Below are 16348 nucleotides of genomic sequence, written 5' to 3'. Positions count from 1 at the left end.
GACAGTACAGTTTGTTTACAAAGCTGTCCTTTTAATTTCAAACTGATTAGTGCTTGGAATTTACCTTAAGAACTGAAGACTGGTTCTTATTTGAATTAATGCATGGTATACTCACATAACTCCTGAATCCCTAACACTGGCTACCAGTGCATATGTGATTGTTCCAAATGGTGAAATAAATATGGCTCCTCTTGCTGGAGGTGGGTTAAGAGCTTCTCCTTGTATAGTTGGTGAATTACTGGTCTTCTCGAAATGGAGTTGGGTGATGGGTGCTCCAATCGCAGAAGTTTAGAAGCACTACTGTACTTGCAAGTAGGTTTAATGGCTGTTATGGTTATAGATGGGTTACTGGCCTTCTCCAGCTGTAGATGGATGACACTTGGATTACAGGCCTATTTCTACTTTTACATGGGTTACAGAGATCTCTTGACTGCAGTTAGATTAGATTGTAGGTGAGTTGGATTACAGGATTGTCCCAGCGGTAGAGGGGGTTACATTGCTGCTCCAGCTGTAGGTTGGTTACGTGGTTTAGAGTCTCTGTCTCTGCTGAGGGTTACAGTTTTCCAAGTGTAGGTTGGTTATAAGCTGCCTTTGGCTGCCAGAGGATGATGGGGGGTGCCTTGGCTGTAGGTAAGTCACAAAGATGCTTCAATAGTAATTAGTTATATGGTGCTAATGCTGTATGTGCATTACATAAGTTGTAGGAATGCAGCTGCTGGTGGGTTCCATGGAATACGCCTATTTAGCCTTTAGGTGGGTTAGCTGGCGATTCCAACTGTTGATGGGTTATATGGCTGTTCAGTCTGTGTTATAGGGCAGCTTCATTTCCAGTTGGGTTGTTTATTTGCTCTTTGTAGGTAGATTATTGGCCTAATCCAATTATAAATGGATTGTGTGTCTGCTTGGCCATGTGGGCTGCAGAATGCTTCAACTTTGTGTGGATTGTAGGCCTGTTCTGGCTTTAGGTGGGTTACTGTGAGGGAAGGCAGGTGGTTATGTGCTTGCTCTAGCTGTGGGTGAATTGCATGTCTGTTCTGGCCTTAGGTTGATTACAGGGGTGATCTGCATGTAAGTGAGTTATGTGACTGCTCTGGCCATGGGTGGTGTACAGGGCTGTTCTAATTCTAATTGGGTTACAGAATGTTCTGGCTACCGGTGTCTTTATGTTTGCTCAGGCTCTGCGTGGGTTACAGGGTTGTAGGTGGTCACTGACCTGAATTGCTTCTCACTCACAGATGCTTCCTGATCTGTCAGTGTTTTCAGCTTTTTCTGTTTGTTCCAAACAGATGTTAGTCTAGAATTCATAATTACATAGAACATGGAACAGTACAGCACAGGAACATGCCCTTTGGCCCACAACATCTGTGCCAAACATGCTAAATTAAACTAATCCCATCTTCCTGCACATGATTTCTATCCCTCCATTCCCTGCCTGTTCATGTGCCTGTCTAAATGCCTTTTAAACATTGCTATCGTATCTGCTTCCACCACTTCCTATGGCAGCTGTTCCAGGCAACTACTATTCTCTGTATAAAAAAAACTTGCCTCATAAATCTCCTTTAAACTCTCCCCCTCACCTTAAAGTTATGACCTCCAGTATTTCACATTTCTGCCCTGGGAAAAAGATTCTGACTGGCTACCCCATATCTGCCTCTAGACAACATCCATTGCCCTACCCTCATCAATCACCTTCGTCACCTCTTCAAAAAATTCAATCAAGTTTCTAAAACATGTCCTACCCCGCACAAAGCCAAATACAAGTAAATCGTATCTCTAAGAATCCTCTCCAATTACTTCCCTACCACTGATGTGAGGCTCATCGGTTTATAACTTCCTGGATTATCCATATTTCCCTTTTCAAACAAACGCACAACATTGACTATTCTCCAGTCCTCCAGGACCTCATCTGTGGCTAGGTTAAGGTTAGTAACTGAACAGTTTGACACTTTCAGTTGATCAGAGGGAGCAAACGTGGGTATTGAAGGAATCATTTTGAGGAGGGTCTCAAGTGGTAGACTGCGGAATGCCTATGGAAGTTATGAATTTGGACTTCCAGAGGTATTGCCTTATAAATGTTGGAAATACTGGAGCACTGAGGAATTTTGGAGATCATTGATCATTATGTGTAAATCATTAAAGTGTCATGGATGAATGTAAAATTTAATCAAATTATTAATGGATTTCTGCCCTTTACAGCTGAAAGACTGTCGTACAAGAAGTTAGATGTTACAGAGCTCCGTTTAACCACATCTTGAATGTAATGTTCAAGGCTGTGTACCACATAAAAAGAAGGCTATATCAGTCTTGGAATGGAATGTAGTTCCAAGGGTTCAACTGCAGAAAGATTACACAAATTAGGAATGTATTTCCTGGAAGTATAATCAGTACTTTTATGTAGCCAAGTAAGGCTTATTGCACACAGCAGAACACAGTAAATTAGCAAGGGACCATCCCTGTTCCTCAAAGAGCACCACAGGAGCTAGAAGAAAGTAATAGCTTTCCTTAAAGTGAACATCTCTGACAATGCAATCTTAAATTTCACTCTAGACTAGTGAAGAATCAGCCTGGATCATATGTTTCTTTTGCAGCAGAACTAACTCAAAAGAAACTATGAAAGTGATTATCAACTAAAGTGGACATAACAGAGTCAAGCTTATGGCTTAAAAGAAAGTATTTCATGGTTTTCTGTATAAAAAGGAGGCGTTTAGCATGTGCTATTTGGAATATCTGAGAAACCTTGAAACATTTAAGCAAAACATTGTGGGCAATATGCTTGTGACTTTACAAACTGATGTGATAATCGGCAGGGTTCTTCACCTCCAGGACTCCATTCTTCAATGTGTAGGACTCCATTCTTCAATGTGTAAAATAGTTAGATACACCTCAAGAACATACAAGTACAAGCTGAAGAAACGCTTGATATGTTTCCAGTTGAAGACACTTCTGCATTGTAAAAGTGGTGGGACAGTTAAACTTACAATAGTTAAGTCTAGCACGGTGACTAATTTGCATTTTAGAAAATGCAACACTTACTTCAAATCATAGACCAAAGTGAAAACAGTGCCAACACTATTTATACTCTGGGCCAACTTAGTTGGCTTGTCGTGCATGAAATATTGGCTTCATTCTGTGAGCCCTAGATCAGAAACAACAATAAAATTCCATTTGTTCAATTTTCTTCCTAATATGAAGAAGGATGATTATCATTATTGCAGAACTTGTTTATACAATAGATCTTCAGTTTCACATTGTGGCCGGTAATCCTAACCGCCAGGATCTTCTGAAGAGACACCCGTCACACAACATCTGAAATTGCTTAATATTCTGTTAGGAACTAGAAAACAACTGCAGCAGCTATCAGAACACATTTCTTAATTTGTAATGGAACAGAAAAAATGCCTTAAGGGAGTCAAACTTTCCAAAAAGGATAAAAATAATGGCCTAGAAATTCTTTCAGGCACCGCAATATCTTTGAGCTTTAAGAAAAAGCCAAGCTGCTGAAGATATGCATTTCAGAACTAAAAAGTCTCTATCCAATCTGTTCCTCTACAGTTACAACACTGGTATCTTCCAAATAAAATGAAAAAGTGGCTAGATTTGTCCTGACTACAAAAAGCAGAAGTCCAATCCTGTCAACGACCATTTGATGAATCTACTCTCAATGATCAGCAAAGTGATAGAAGCCGTTGTGGACAGTGTGAGCAAGTGGCACTAACTCACCAATAACCAACACACTCTGCTCAATTTTTCTTTCACTAGTACCATTCAATCCAGACTTCATCACATTCTTGGTCCTAACATAGCCCAAAGAGTAAATTTCCGAAGGCTGGTGAGAGTGACTGCCCTTCAACACAGCATTTGACTGGGTATATCATCAAGAAGTCCCAGTAAAACTGAAATGAATGAGCATCAAAGGGAAAACGTAGCTTACACAAAGTAAAATAGTTTAGAAAGTTGGAGGCCAATTAGCTCAGCCCAAGCTCATTGCTGCTTCTAGTTCCTAAGAACTACCAGAGGAAGTGGGTACAAATACAATGTTTAAGAGACATTTAGGCAAGTACACGGATAGGAAAGATTTAGAGAGATATGGGCCAAACGCAGGAAAATGGGACTAGCTCAGATGGACGTCTTGGTCAGCATGGATGTGTTGGGCCGAAGGGCTTGTTTCTGTGCTGTATAACTCTATGACCATGACGCTATGATCTTCCACTACTTCATCAGTGACCTTCCATCTATCATAAGGTCTGAAGTTGGAACATTTGCTGATGATTGCTGATGATTCTGTTCCAACATAAGTCTTCAAAAAACAAAATAATCCATGCTTGAAGACCTGGGCAACACACAGGCACAGGTTGATAAGTAACACTTGCACAACGGATGCTGTGAAACAATCATAGCCAATAAAAGATAGTCTAACTGAACAGATACCCTTGACGTTCATGCTGAGTTTCTCACCATCAAAATCATGGGAGCACCAATAACTACAACCTTAACTGGACCAGCCTCATGGAAACTCAAGTCAGCACAGTAGTGTAGCGGTTAGCGTAACACTTTACAGTGCCAGTGACCCGGGTAAATTCTCCCCATGTCTGAGTGGGTTTCCTCCACAACAACATCATCATCATCATCAAATGATGATGATGATGATGATATCTTTATTAGTCACATGTACATCGAAACACACAGTGAAATGCATCTTTTGCGTAGAGTGTTCTGGGGGCAGCCCACAAGTGTCACAACGCTTCCGGCGCCAACATAGCATGCCCACAACTTCCTAACCCATACGCCCTTGGAATGTGGAAGGAAACCGGAGCACCCGGGGGAAACCCACGCAGACACGGTGAGAAGGTACAAGCTCCTTAATGACAGCGGCCGGAATTGAACCCGGGTCACTGGCACTGTAAAGCGTTACACTAACCGCTACACTACTGTGCTTGTGCCACATTCCAAAGATGTACAGGTTAGGAGCTGTGGGCATGCTATGTTGGCACCGGAAGAATGGTGACACTTGCGGGCTGCCCCCAGCACATTCTCAGTAACGCAAAAAGATGCATTTCACTGTGTGTTTCGATGTAGCTGTAATGAATGGATGGATGGATGGACAAATATAGATAAATAAAAACTGTGGCTGCAAGAGTAGATCACAGTGTTGGCATCCTGCAGTGAGTGACTCGTCTCCTGATACCCCAGAATCATTCCAACATTTACTAGGCATAAATCAGGTAGTTGATGGAATAGAATCAAACTTGCTTGGATAAATGTGGGCTTTGATTCAAGAAACTTGACACCTTCCAACCGCAAAGCAACCCGTTTTGCCTAGTACATCACAACAATGTTAAGCATTTATTTACTCCACCACTAATTCAAATTGTGTCCGCAATGCGTACCATCTACAAGATCCACTGCAGATGTCCACCTAACTGTGTACAGTTGTGGCCATCCTGTTATAGGAAAGATGTGGTCAAACTGGAAAGAGTGCAGAAAAGGTTTACGAGGATGTTGCCAGGACAAGAAAGCCTGAGTTATAGGGAGAGGTTGGCCAGGCTAGGTCTTTATTCCTTGGAACATAGGAGAATGGGGGGGCGACCTTATAGAAATGTTTAAAATTATGAAAGGCATAGATAAGGTGGGCGGTAACAGTCTTTTCCCCAGGGTAGGGGAGTCCAAAACTTAGGGGGCATAGATTTAGGGTGAGAGGGGAAAGATTTAAAAGGGACTTAAGGGTCAACTTTTCCACGCAGAGAATGTTGAGTATATGGATCGAGCTGCCAGAGGAAATGGTTGAGGCAGGTACAATAGTATCATTTAAGAAGCACTTGGACAGGTACATGGAGGGGCGGGGCTCAGATGGATATGGGCTGAACGCAGGAAATTGGGACTAGCTGGGTGAGCACCATGGTCGGCATGGACTGGTTGGGCCAAATGGTTTGTATCCATGCTGTATTGCTCTATGACTCCTATTGTTATTGGTTTATTATTGTCACGTGAACTAAGGTACAGTGAGAAGTTTTTGTTCATGTGCCACCCAGACAGATCATCCCAGAGTTAGGCAACTCTGACAACAACTTCTCAACCTGTGACCACTACCTCTATAAGGAAGACAAGTGCAGGGGAACAGCGCCACCTAAAACTTCTGCATGTTGCACAAATCTTGACTCAGAAATATATATCTTTCCTTCATGAAACAAAATTAGAAATGCTGGAAGAACTCAGCCAGTCAGGCAGTATCTGTTGAAAGAGAAACCAGTTAATGTTTCAGGTCAAAGACCCTGGATCAGAACTAAGAAAGAGAGAAAGCAAGTTAGTCTAAGTAACAAATGATGTGGGGGAGGGCAATGGGTGGAACAAGGGAATGATGGACAGCTTTTGAATGGACAGTTTAGGTCCTTTAAGTGAAAAGCGAAAAAAAAACTACAGCTGGTGAAATCTAAATAAAAAACAGAAAAATGCGAGAAATAATCAGCAGATCAGCCCACGTCTGTGGGAAGGGAACCAGAGTCAAAGTTTCAGGTGGGAGACCAGACGTCAGTTAAGCTTCTTTGTCTGTGTGATGTGTTGTAAACGTTGTGATGGTTGGGCTACTGGGAGGTGCCCTGCAGGCTAGGATATGCAACTGAAAGAGAAAAAGGGGGAGAGGAACGACAAGCCCAAATGGCCAGTCCTGACACAAACAGGAAAAAAGAGCAAGTTATTCGAAGTTGTAGAATTCAGTCTTGAGTCCTGCAGGCTGCAGCGTGCCCAGATCAAAAGTGAGGAGTTTTTCCTGGAACTTTCCGGTTGTAACTATGCAGGAAGCCACAGACAGAGGGGTCAGGGTGGGAGTGGGATGGTGAATTAAAATAGCAGGCAACCAGAAGCTCAGGGTCATTCCTGTGGACATAGAGCAGGTGTCCTGCAAAGAGGTCACCTAAGCTGCATTCGGTTTCTCCGATGTAAGGGAGACCACATTGTGAACACCAAATACAGTAGACTAGATTGGAAAATCTAGTCCAGACTATACAACATTGACCTGAAACACTGACTGGTTTCTCTTTCCACAGATGCTGCTTGACTGGCTGAGTTCTTCCAGTATTTCTGTCTTTGTTTCAGACTCTAGCATCTGCAGTTTTATTTCTTTTCCTTTTGTTTGCCTTTCCTTCTTCGGTGCTGGGTCTAAATCCTGGAATTCCCACTCACTGTGGGAGTACCTCCTTCACTAACTGCTGGCCTTATCAACACTAGCTTTATCCCATATGTGAGTAAGTAAAAATTTAGTGCACCAGTAACACACTTCAGAATTTTTGTTCCTCTATCCATGTGCATGTGCAGTGATGTCAAATGACATGCAAAGCACATTTTGATGACACTTGTGTGAAATATTTATGTGAATCTGAAAACCAAAATCTGGCATATTGAGAGTTTGGGCCTATTTCCGCATTGTTTATAAGTAGCCTGACCTTACCATTGCTGCAACTAAGGAGCCTGAGGTATGCTTCACCTTCCCAGTAGCTCCTCAATGATCACTTGCCTCCTCTCACCAGCAGCAGGTGCCGGCCTGCGGGTCTTCTGTCCTTAGTTCACTTACCACATTTTAAAACAGTTTCCCTTACAGTTTTCTCAGACTTTCCAAACAGTTTGTCTAACAGTTTGCAAAACTATATTGCAGTTCAAACAAAATATTTAAAATGTGGTTAAAACGCCGGTTGTTACATTCCTTAATCATACTGCATTCACTTGAAATGCTGTGAAGTCTGTGGTGCAGAAAAGCAATGGCTGTGTTGTGATAATGTCTACTGAGGTCAATAAAGGGTCAATATTTAATCATGTAATCTCATGTCTGCTGACTGCAAAAGTTCACTCATGGGAAATTTGATGATTGTTTAGCTTTTCTGACTGAAACCTGTAGACACCAAATCCAGTAAGACAGTAAATTTTGGCCAGATATCAATCAATTATTATCTAATTTTGACTCACGCAATGTAATTTGCCCTTTTGCATTGGTTTATCAGAATCAAAGCAAGTCAAATTCTGGGTACCTAAAGGCCCTTCTCATTCTTAAGGCTATACCGTCATAGAAGGTGGAAAGACGTGGATGCAGCAAGATAAAGAAAGATTTACCTCATTACGTTTTTAGAAGAAAGCTGGTCACTTGTAGAACCGAGGGACTCAGATGGATGTAACACTTTTGCTGAGGAACGAATGAGAAATCTGATGGCCTCAGGAAGATCACTAAAGGTTTCATTACATTTGCCACCTAAACATCTTAAAAAACTCTTCATCTTGGAACAGCATTGCAGAGAGATATACAAAGCAACACCAGTTCATATAGATTACATATACAAATATATCTGCATTGGGAACAACTGGTATCCAGAAACCTTGTTGTCCTAAAATAAGTTTCAGCATCTGTCACATCACTTGTCATCTTTTGAAAATGGAAATAACTATAGAAGGCAAAACATGTAGAATTGAGATAAGAAAACAAACAGTAAAAATGCAAGTTATCTGCAAGTAGCTGATATTTCTTAAATAATACCGTTGAAGGTCTTATAAGCGGCTTAATGTTGTATTCAGCTGTTTGAATTAATGCCTTGCTGGAGTGTGAAGTTCCAAAATGCCAATACAGGCACTAAGTGAGTGTTGAGCACTGTTTGATATCATGATCTACCTGCCCTAAACGATTATGGCAGAGGTTAGATGCACACTTACTAATCGCTTTATCAATATGTCACTTGAAGCACTTTGCAACAGAAGCTTGCATGCATGCTGCTGTCGACACATTGGAACTTTAAAGGCTCTAGTGTGTCCAGAATGCAAGTTCCCATTCGTAGTTTCATTGCACCAACCGCCATAGCTCTTGTTTAGGTAGTTATAGTTCCTTCAGCTAAAATCTAGATGATTTACGCCAAAGAGTAGCAAACAGTGAAACCCAAGAACACAATGAAAAGAACAAAGGTACAAAAGAAAAGTACTCCAGGTTTGGCAATCTGAAATAAAACAGCAAATGCTGATACACTAAGTTTGTCTTGCAGAGTCTGTGGAGAGAGAAACATTTAATAACCTTGCAATGCATCAAGGAGGGAGAATTTTATCTGGATACTTTGTTCCAGGGCGCAGCCATACTTCTTAGATTAATTACTGTACAATTGGTCATCAAGAGGAACAGGAGAGGAACAAGTGAGACAGCTATGGGGATTCAGAAGGTACTGCTGGAGCAACCTCAGTCTTTGCACTTGTCCGACAGGTAAGAGGTTCTTGCTGCATGTGGATGAGCACAGTGACCATAGATAGCATTATAGTACAAGGGACCATTCATGTTGGGAGAATGAAAAGGAATGTGGTGGTAACAGAGGGTAGTACATTTAGGGTATTGAAAGTTCATAGCTCCTTGAGAGTGGCAACACAAGTGGATAGGGCGATAAAAAAGGCACGTGGCATGCTTGCCTTCAGCAGTTGAGTATTGAGTATAAAAGTTGGGAAGTCATGTTGCAGCTGTATAAAACTTTGGTTAGGCCACATTTGGAGTATTGTGTGTAGTTCTGGTCGCCACATTATAGGGAGAATGTGGAGGCTTTGGAGAGGGTGCAGAAGAGGTTCACCAGCATGTTGTCTAGATTAGAGAGTATTAGGTATAAGGAGAGGTTGGACAAACTTGGATTGTTTTCTCTGGAGCATCACAGTCTGAGGGGCTACCTGAAAGAAGTATATAAAATTATGGGAGCCATAGATAAGGTAGCATTTTTTTCCCAGGGTGGAAATGTCAAATAATCGAGGGCATAGGTTTAAGGTGAGAGGGGGAAAGTTTAAAGGAGATTTATGTGGCAAATTTTTGGATAAGTAGGTGCCTGGAACCCGCTGCCAGGGAAGGTGGTGGAAGCAGATATGATAACAACATTTTAGAGGCATTTCGACAGGCACACGGTCAGGGAATGGAGGGATATAGACCATGTGCTGGTAGATGGGAGTAGTTTAATTTGGCATCATGGTCAGCACAGGTATGGTGAGCCAAAGATAATGTTCTATGTTCTCTGCAACCATAAATGTGTGGCAAAGGCTATGTTGCCTGCATGATGCCAAGGTTAAGGATATCTTCTTGGGGCTGGATATCAACTTGGGGTGGAAGGAACATTTGTTATGTCAATGTCATGGGAGGGGAAAATCCAGTTGTTGTGGTCAATAACATGAAAGGACAAAGAAAGATGTTCTGATATTGGAATATGCATACCTAGCATCCAAAGGATCACAATGATAACAAAATCTGGATTGGTACCCGTGCCACATGCATATTGGTATGGGGTAAATAGTTCAGATAAAGAAATGCATGACTCAAAGATTGTTGTGGGATAAATAGGTTTCAAGTCTTGGGGCAATGGCTTCAGTACTGAGGTGAGTGGGGGCTGTTTGTTTGTGACGTGGTTTTGTCGGAAATGGGCCGAATCCAGTGCTCTAGTGAGTGAATAAAGACACTGTCGAGGCTTTAAACTAACATGGGCGTGGTGGGTTCTGGTGAGGGGGAAATTAGAAAGCAAAAAAAGGACAAAGTGATAGTACAGGGTGGTAAAATGCATAATGATAAACAAGAGTTTTGTGGGAAGAGAGATCATACAATGGTAAAAGTGTATCCAATCTGAATCAGAGCTGGGAAAAATGATAGACAAAATTGAAGACTCCTTATAAATGCATACAGCATCCCTAACATAGGTGAATTAATGGTACAGACAGACATAACTGGGTGTGAACTAATATCCATTATAGAGAGGTAATTGCAAAGTGATCGAGATTGGCAATTAAATCTTCTGGGATATTTAACCAGCTTTGCTATAGTGATTTACATTGGACAATTAAGCTACTAACCAGCAAGTTTTTGGGATGTGGGGGGAAACTGGAGGATTCAGGAAAATCAACATGGTCATAAGAAGAGATAGGCAAAATGAAAAGGGAGGCTGGGTAGCCCTAATAATAAGGAATGGAACAATTACAGTAAAGAGGAAGGACTTTAGCTCAGAAAAATAAGAAATAGATTTCTTGGGTTCTGCTAAGAAATAACAAAGGACAGAAAATTTATGATGAGAGGCCTCCAAGAAGTAATGATAATGCAAGATATAATATAGTTGAGGAATACAGTAGAGGTGGAAATAACAAGGATAATACAATAAGCATGGCGGACGTTCATCTACATATAGATTGGGCAAACCAACATAATAGTAATAGTCCAAGTCAGCATGTTGAGAAGCCAATCAGGGAACAGGTCATTTCAGATCTAGTAGTGTATATTGAAAAAGGATTAATTGATGATCCGATAACTAAGGGGTCTCTAGGGAACACTGAACATAACATGATAGAATTTAATATAAAAATTGGACATGATTTACTTCAATCTGAATGAAGAAACTAGCAAACTACAAAAGCATGAAGCATGTGTTGGCTAAGTATATCCAGCCTTGTTTTTATTTCACACTTCCAGCATCTGTAGTTTTTGATTTTCATCCCCAGGATATGATGCCCTGCATACCAGCATTCTTAAGGAGATGGGCATAGTGGATGCACTGGTAGTATTCTTCTAAAATTCCAGAAGTTTTAGAATAGCTCCCAGCAATTGGAAGGTGGAATATGTAACCCCAAAATTTAAAGGAGGGAGAGAGGAGCTATAGAGGGAGCTAAAGGTAGCTATGGACATTTAGTCTGACATCAGTATTAGGGAAAATGCTGCAATTGGTAAAAGAACACTGAGAAAATAATAATAGGATTGGGCAGCATCAGCATGGATTTATGAAAGGCAAATCATGTTTAACAAATTCAATGGAGTTTTTTGAGGTTGTAAGTAGAGGAACAGGTAACAGAGAACCAGTTGATTTGGGGTATTTGAACATTTTTCCTCAAAAATGGTCAGTAAATGTAAACCCTCAAAATGGGCTGATTGGAGCCAGGTTAGAGTTTAAAATTATAAACATGTCAAAGCTGACATCAATACTCCTCCTATCTGTTGATTTTTGTTTAGCAGAGATGGGGTGGGGAGCTGGGGCAACCTGCTCCCAGGAAGCAGGTAGTCTATTGAAGTATGATGAAGTTGGGAGCCTTTGATTTAACAACTTTAATGTTGGTGTGGCCCAGTTATCCAGGCCTTGAAAAGGGACAGGTTTGGGGAAAAGGGAAGTGCCACACACACACACACACACAGACACACACACAGACAGACAGACAGACACACACACACACACACACACACACACACACACACTGAAAGGTCCTCAATCCTGGAGCAATATGATATGGGTAGTTATAGAAAACAAACATTTCTGACTTACAGAGAAATCGGCTTACAGACAGTTCTCAGGAATGGATCCCTTGTATAACCTGGGGACTGCTTGTAAATTAGAAACTTTTATTTTGCAACTTTTTGAACAATAATATAGATTATATAACAATCATATTGTATGCAACCAGTTTAACAGAAGTACATTCTCTGAAAAGCATGATATTAAACCAACTGTGATAATATAAAGTAGAATAACACATAAGATAAGATATTTAAGATATTTATTTATTAGTCATATGTACATTGAAACACACAGTGAAATGCATCTTTTTGCGTTACTGAGAATGTGCTGGGGGCAGCCCGCAAGTGTTGCCACTCTTCCGGCGCCAACATAGCATGCCCACAGCTCCTAACATTGCCTTTAACAAAATAATTATTTCCCTTTGCTTGTTGCTCCCAGAAAGTATGGTAGTACTCTGTGCAGGTACACTCAGCACACAGACTACAAGCTTTGTAAAGATTTACCACGGATCCTAAACCAACAGGAAAACAAATATCAAGTTCCTTATAGTAAGGCAAATGTAGAAAGCTTTTCTCTTTAAACAACATTATTTTTGATTTCTATGTTAGCAATGGTTATGATATTTTAAGTCAATTGAAAATGCAAAAGAACAGACTTGCATTAATTTGCAACAACTACCATTCATATACTTTCTATAAGAGCAAAAAGGTTCCCAAAATGCTCTGAATGTGAGATCCCAACATACTTCACAACCACTCAATTAACATTACATAGAAAAGTACAGCAGCCAATCTGAATGCAGCAAGGGGTCAAGCTTTCACCATTCTTTAAACAGTGCCAAGGGATCCCACACACGTTAACCTGTACACAAGACCTAATTCACATCTCACCTGAGAAACAAAGTTTCACAATAGAATTTTGTTTCTTTTTCAGCTCATGTCAGGTAGGCAAGTTTACAAATTTAAACTCCCAGCCTTGCAGTCTTTTCCCCAGATGGGTAGTTACTGCAAAATCTACCCTCAGATCTTTGTTGCATTATTTATGTAAATCTTCTGAGAATATATTAATTAATCACAGATTAATCATGTAAAATGATAATCATTACTAACTTGATGTCACACTGATTAACCCCTCATTATGCTTTGGTTTATTGATGAGTGTTTCCATGGAAGATAAATTAGAGCTTTGACTTCATGCTTCCAACAGAAGGCTTCTTGGTACAAAATTCAGCCCACCATGATGGTCTCTCAAGTGCATTCTTGTCTTGAAGAACTGCTGCCCACAAGTTTTTATAAATCTGAACAGACAGAAAAAGCAATTTATCCATGATTTTGCAAGATTAAAAAACTTCAGAGTGAATCAGCAGATAATGGCTAACTTAATAATTTGAGATTTATTAACTGGGTGGCAAAATTGCACAGTAATAAGTGGTGCTGCTGCATAGCTCCGAACACCCAGGTTTAACCCTGACCTAGGGCAAAGTCTGGAGTTAGCACGTTCTCTCTGCGATCACATGAGTTTTCTCTGGTTTCCTCTCACATCCCAAAGATGGGTTTAATTGGCTACCGTATGTTACCCCGTGTGTAGGTGGGTGGCAGGAGAATCATGGGACAGTTGATGGGTTTATGAGAGAGAAAACATTACAGGGAAATAAGTGGGGCAATGGGACTGGTGGGAATGCTCTGAGAGATGGAATAGACTCGATGGGCTGAATAATAAATTATTTTAAAGCATTTAAGAGTAGTTTTGTTAGAGAGAGAAAGTTAGGTAAATTCATATGAAGCTTAATGCCTCAGGTATGTAAAAATCATTGAAATAATGTTGGCTGTTGACTCTCAATGAATAAAACTACAGCATGGTGTGGGATGGAATTATAATAAATGTTTTTTTTTGTGTGATTTCACACAAACCGTGAATCACCAAACAATGATGAGTCTCTGGCTTCTGTTGTGGCGATCAGCAAGTGAAGACTATATGTAAAGGAAGGAAGCAGCTAAGGTAAGTGTGAGACCTCCAGAGAAAGAGGCTGGCGAATTACTAACAGGAAACAAAGAAATAGCAGGCAGGTTAAATTAATTTTTTGCATCACATGGAGGAAACTGCAAACATACCTAAGATAACTAATTTCAAATAAGGGAAGAACTTGTAAAATTCCCAACCAGAAGGCATAAAGTATTAGAGAAACTCACAGGGCTGAAGGCAGGGCTAAATCAACAGTATTGGATGGCTTACACAAAGGGTTCTAATGGAAGTGGCTGGGAGATAGTGGACTCATTGGCTGAAATTTTTCAAAATGTTCTAAATTCAGGGAGGGTACCAGAAGATTAGAAAACCGCCAATGTGACTCGTTTGGTCAAAAAGGGAGTGAGGCTAAAGGCAGTACTGAAGGCCAGTTCTAGAAATAGATAAATACTAGAAAGATTGAGGAACTGTGGGTTATGGGGAACTGGCACAGAAGAGCAGTTGAGGCCAGCACAGATCAGCCACGATCACATTAAATGGAGGGGCATGCTTGAGGGCCCTACTCCTGCTCCACTTTCTTGTGTTTCTGTGTTCTTGGGAAGACTCCTCAACAGGGAAGTAAGCAAAGAAAAACAACCAGTCACCAAGGATATTCAAGCACCCTGACTGGGGTTGAATCATTGATGAATACCAGGCAGCAAATGCCGAGCAAGTTCCCTGTTGACTCACTTGGCCCATGAATAGCATACTGGAGACGTGCAGTGAAGCCAAAAAATTGGAATGGGGAAATAGGGACACTTATATTTGTAGATATCAAAATACAAGGACATATTTTTGTTTTATATATTATTATGCAAAATATATTTTATGCAGAATAAGCCTTAGCTGAAGCTGGGAAATTGCAACGTATCAACCTCCTTGTGAACTTTTTACTCACAGTTTTTGAACTCATGTTAAACCTGTGGTCTGGCACGCTCAATAAAGATATGTTTCATTGCCCTATTCTCACTCTATGTTGACAAGCTATGAAATTTCTCACAGAGTTGTGAGTGACGTTGCTCATAAATCTGAAATTCCTCAGTAATCAGCACATGGGTGAGTGCCTTGCAATATGATAAACCTTATTTGACCTCTTTCTTCACAATAGTATATTCAGAAATATAAAGGAGAAAAAAAGCACGGACTATCTAAGAGAGTAAATAATCAAAACTGGCTTTACCTCTCCATCTGCTTTTCCAATTGGTGAATTCAGAACAAAATCAGATGGAGCAAGAACATCTACTAATGCCACCGAATCATCCTTTAGCTATTTTAACACAAAAAATTAACATAATTATTAGTCATGCTTTCAATTTTACTCTTACTGTCAAACAACAATGAACTGGACATTGTTCTAAGCAAGAAAGGAAAATGAAGGTTTATAATGATCTTTATTTTACCTTCAGTAGTCTTTTAACAGTAATTCTTCATATTCAGAGTACAGTATTTGTTTAGTATTTTGCACTGTAAACTATTACAGTTAACTAGAATGGACAATTATTCCACCTTACATAAGCATAGTTATTTTGAATATTTAGAATTATGAAGTTAAACAGAAAAAAAATAAACTGCTGCTTTTTGTGCTCATCAACAGAAATTTTCTCATTGAGGGAATCCCTTTCCATTTTGGGTACTGAACATCTGGTTCAGCATTAAACCATCATTGGTCATGTGCTCCACAGTTAAGTTACAAAAAAGTCCCTCTTTTGCACCAAAAATATATGTCACAATTTTAGTTTGTAAGAATGTTTCTTTTCCCAACAGTGTGACATTTTTCCAGCTGGTGATTGCTGAAGTGCGATTAATTTTGGGAGCATTTTATTTTTCTCCTCAGATTTGCCTGTTTGGAAGTGGATTTATTTTATGCAAATATCTTTCACAAAGGAAATTCATAGCCAATAAATATAAGAAATTTTGAACTCAAGTTCTAGAGGAAGGTATTTGTGCCTAGAAATTGTATTTCATCAATTTTGGCGCGCAATGTTTGCTCTGATGCCAAATCACAAAAATGATATCCTTGTTTTAAGAAATTGCTGGCCCTGTGATTTTCTCCCATTTGAAAACATTTGAAGTTCACTTATGTATTCTCA

At 40.2% G+C, this 16348-nt stretch overlaps 1 protein-coding gene across 1 annotated transcript in view; it reads right to left on the bottom strand.

Moving 5' to 3' along the window:
* Positions 1-12506: 12506 nt before the first annotated feature.
* Positions 12507-16348, bottom strand: part of acox3 (acyl-CoA oxidase 3, pristanoyl) — a 120574-nt gene continuing 116732 nt past the window's right edge. The window contains 2 exon segments of the mRNA XM_052041392.1: positions 12507-13554; positions 15439-15525. Of these exon segments, the coding sequence (XP_051897352.1) occupies positions 13435-13554; positions 15439-15525 (207 nt within the window). The 3' untranslated portion in view covers positions 12507-13434.

Source organism: Pristis pectinata, chromosome 2 (assembly GCF_009764475.1).
Source record: "Pristis pectinata isolate sPriPec2 chromosome 2, sPriPec2.1.pri, whole genome shotgun sequence".
NCBI lineage: Eukaryota > Metazoa > Chordata > Chondrichthyes > Rhinopristiformes > Pristidae > Pristis > Pristis pectinata.
This window is presented reverse-complemented; position numbering and strand designations above follow the sequence as displayed.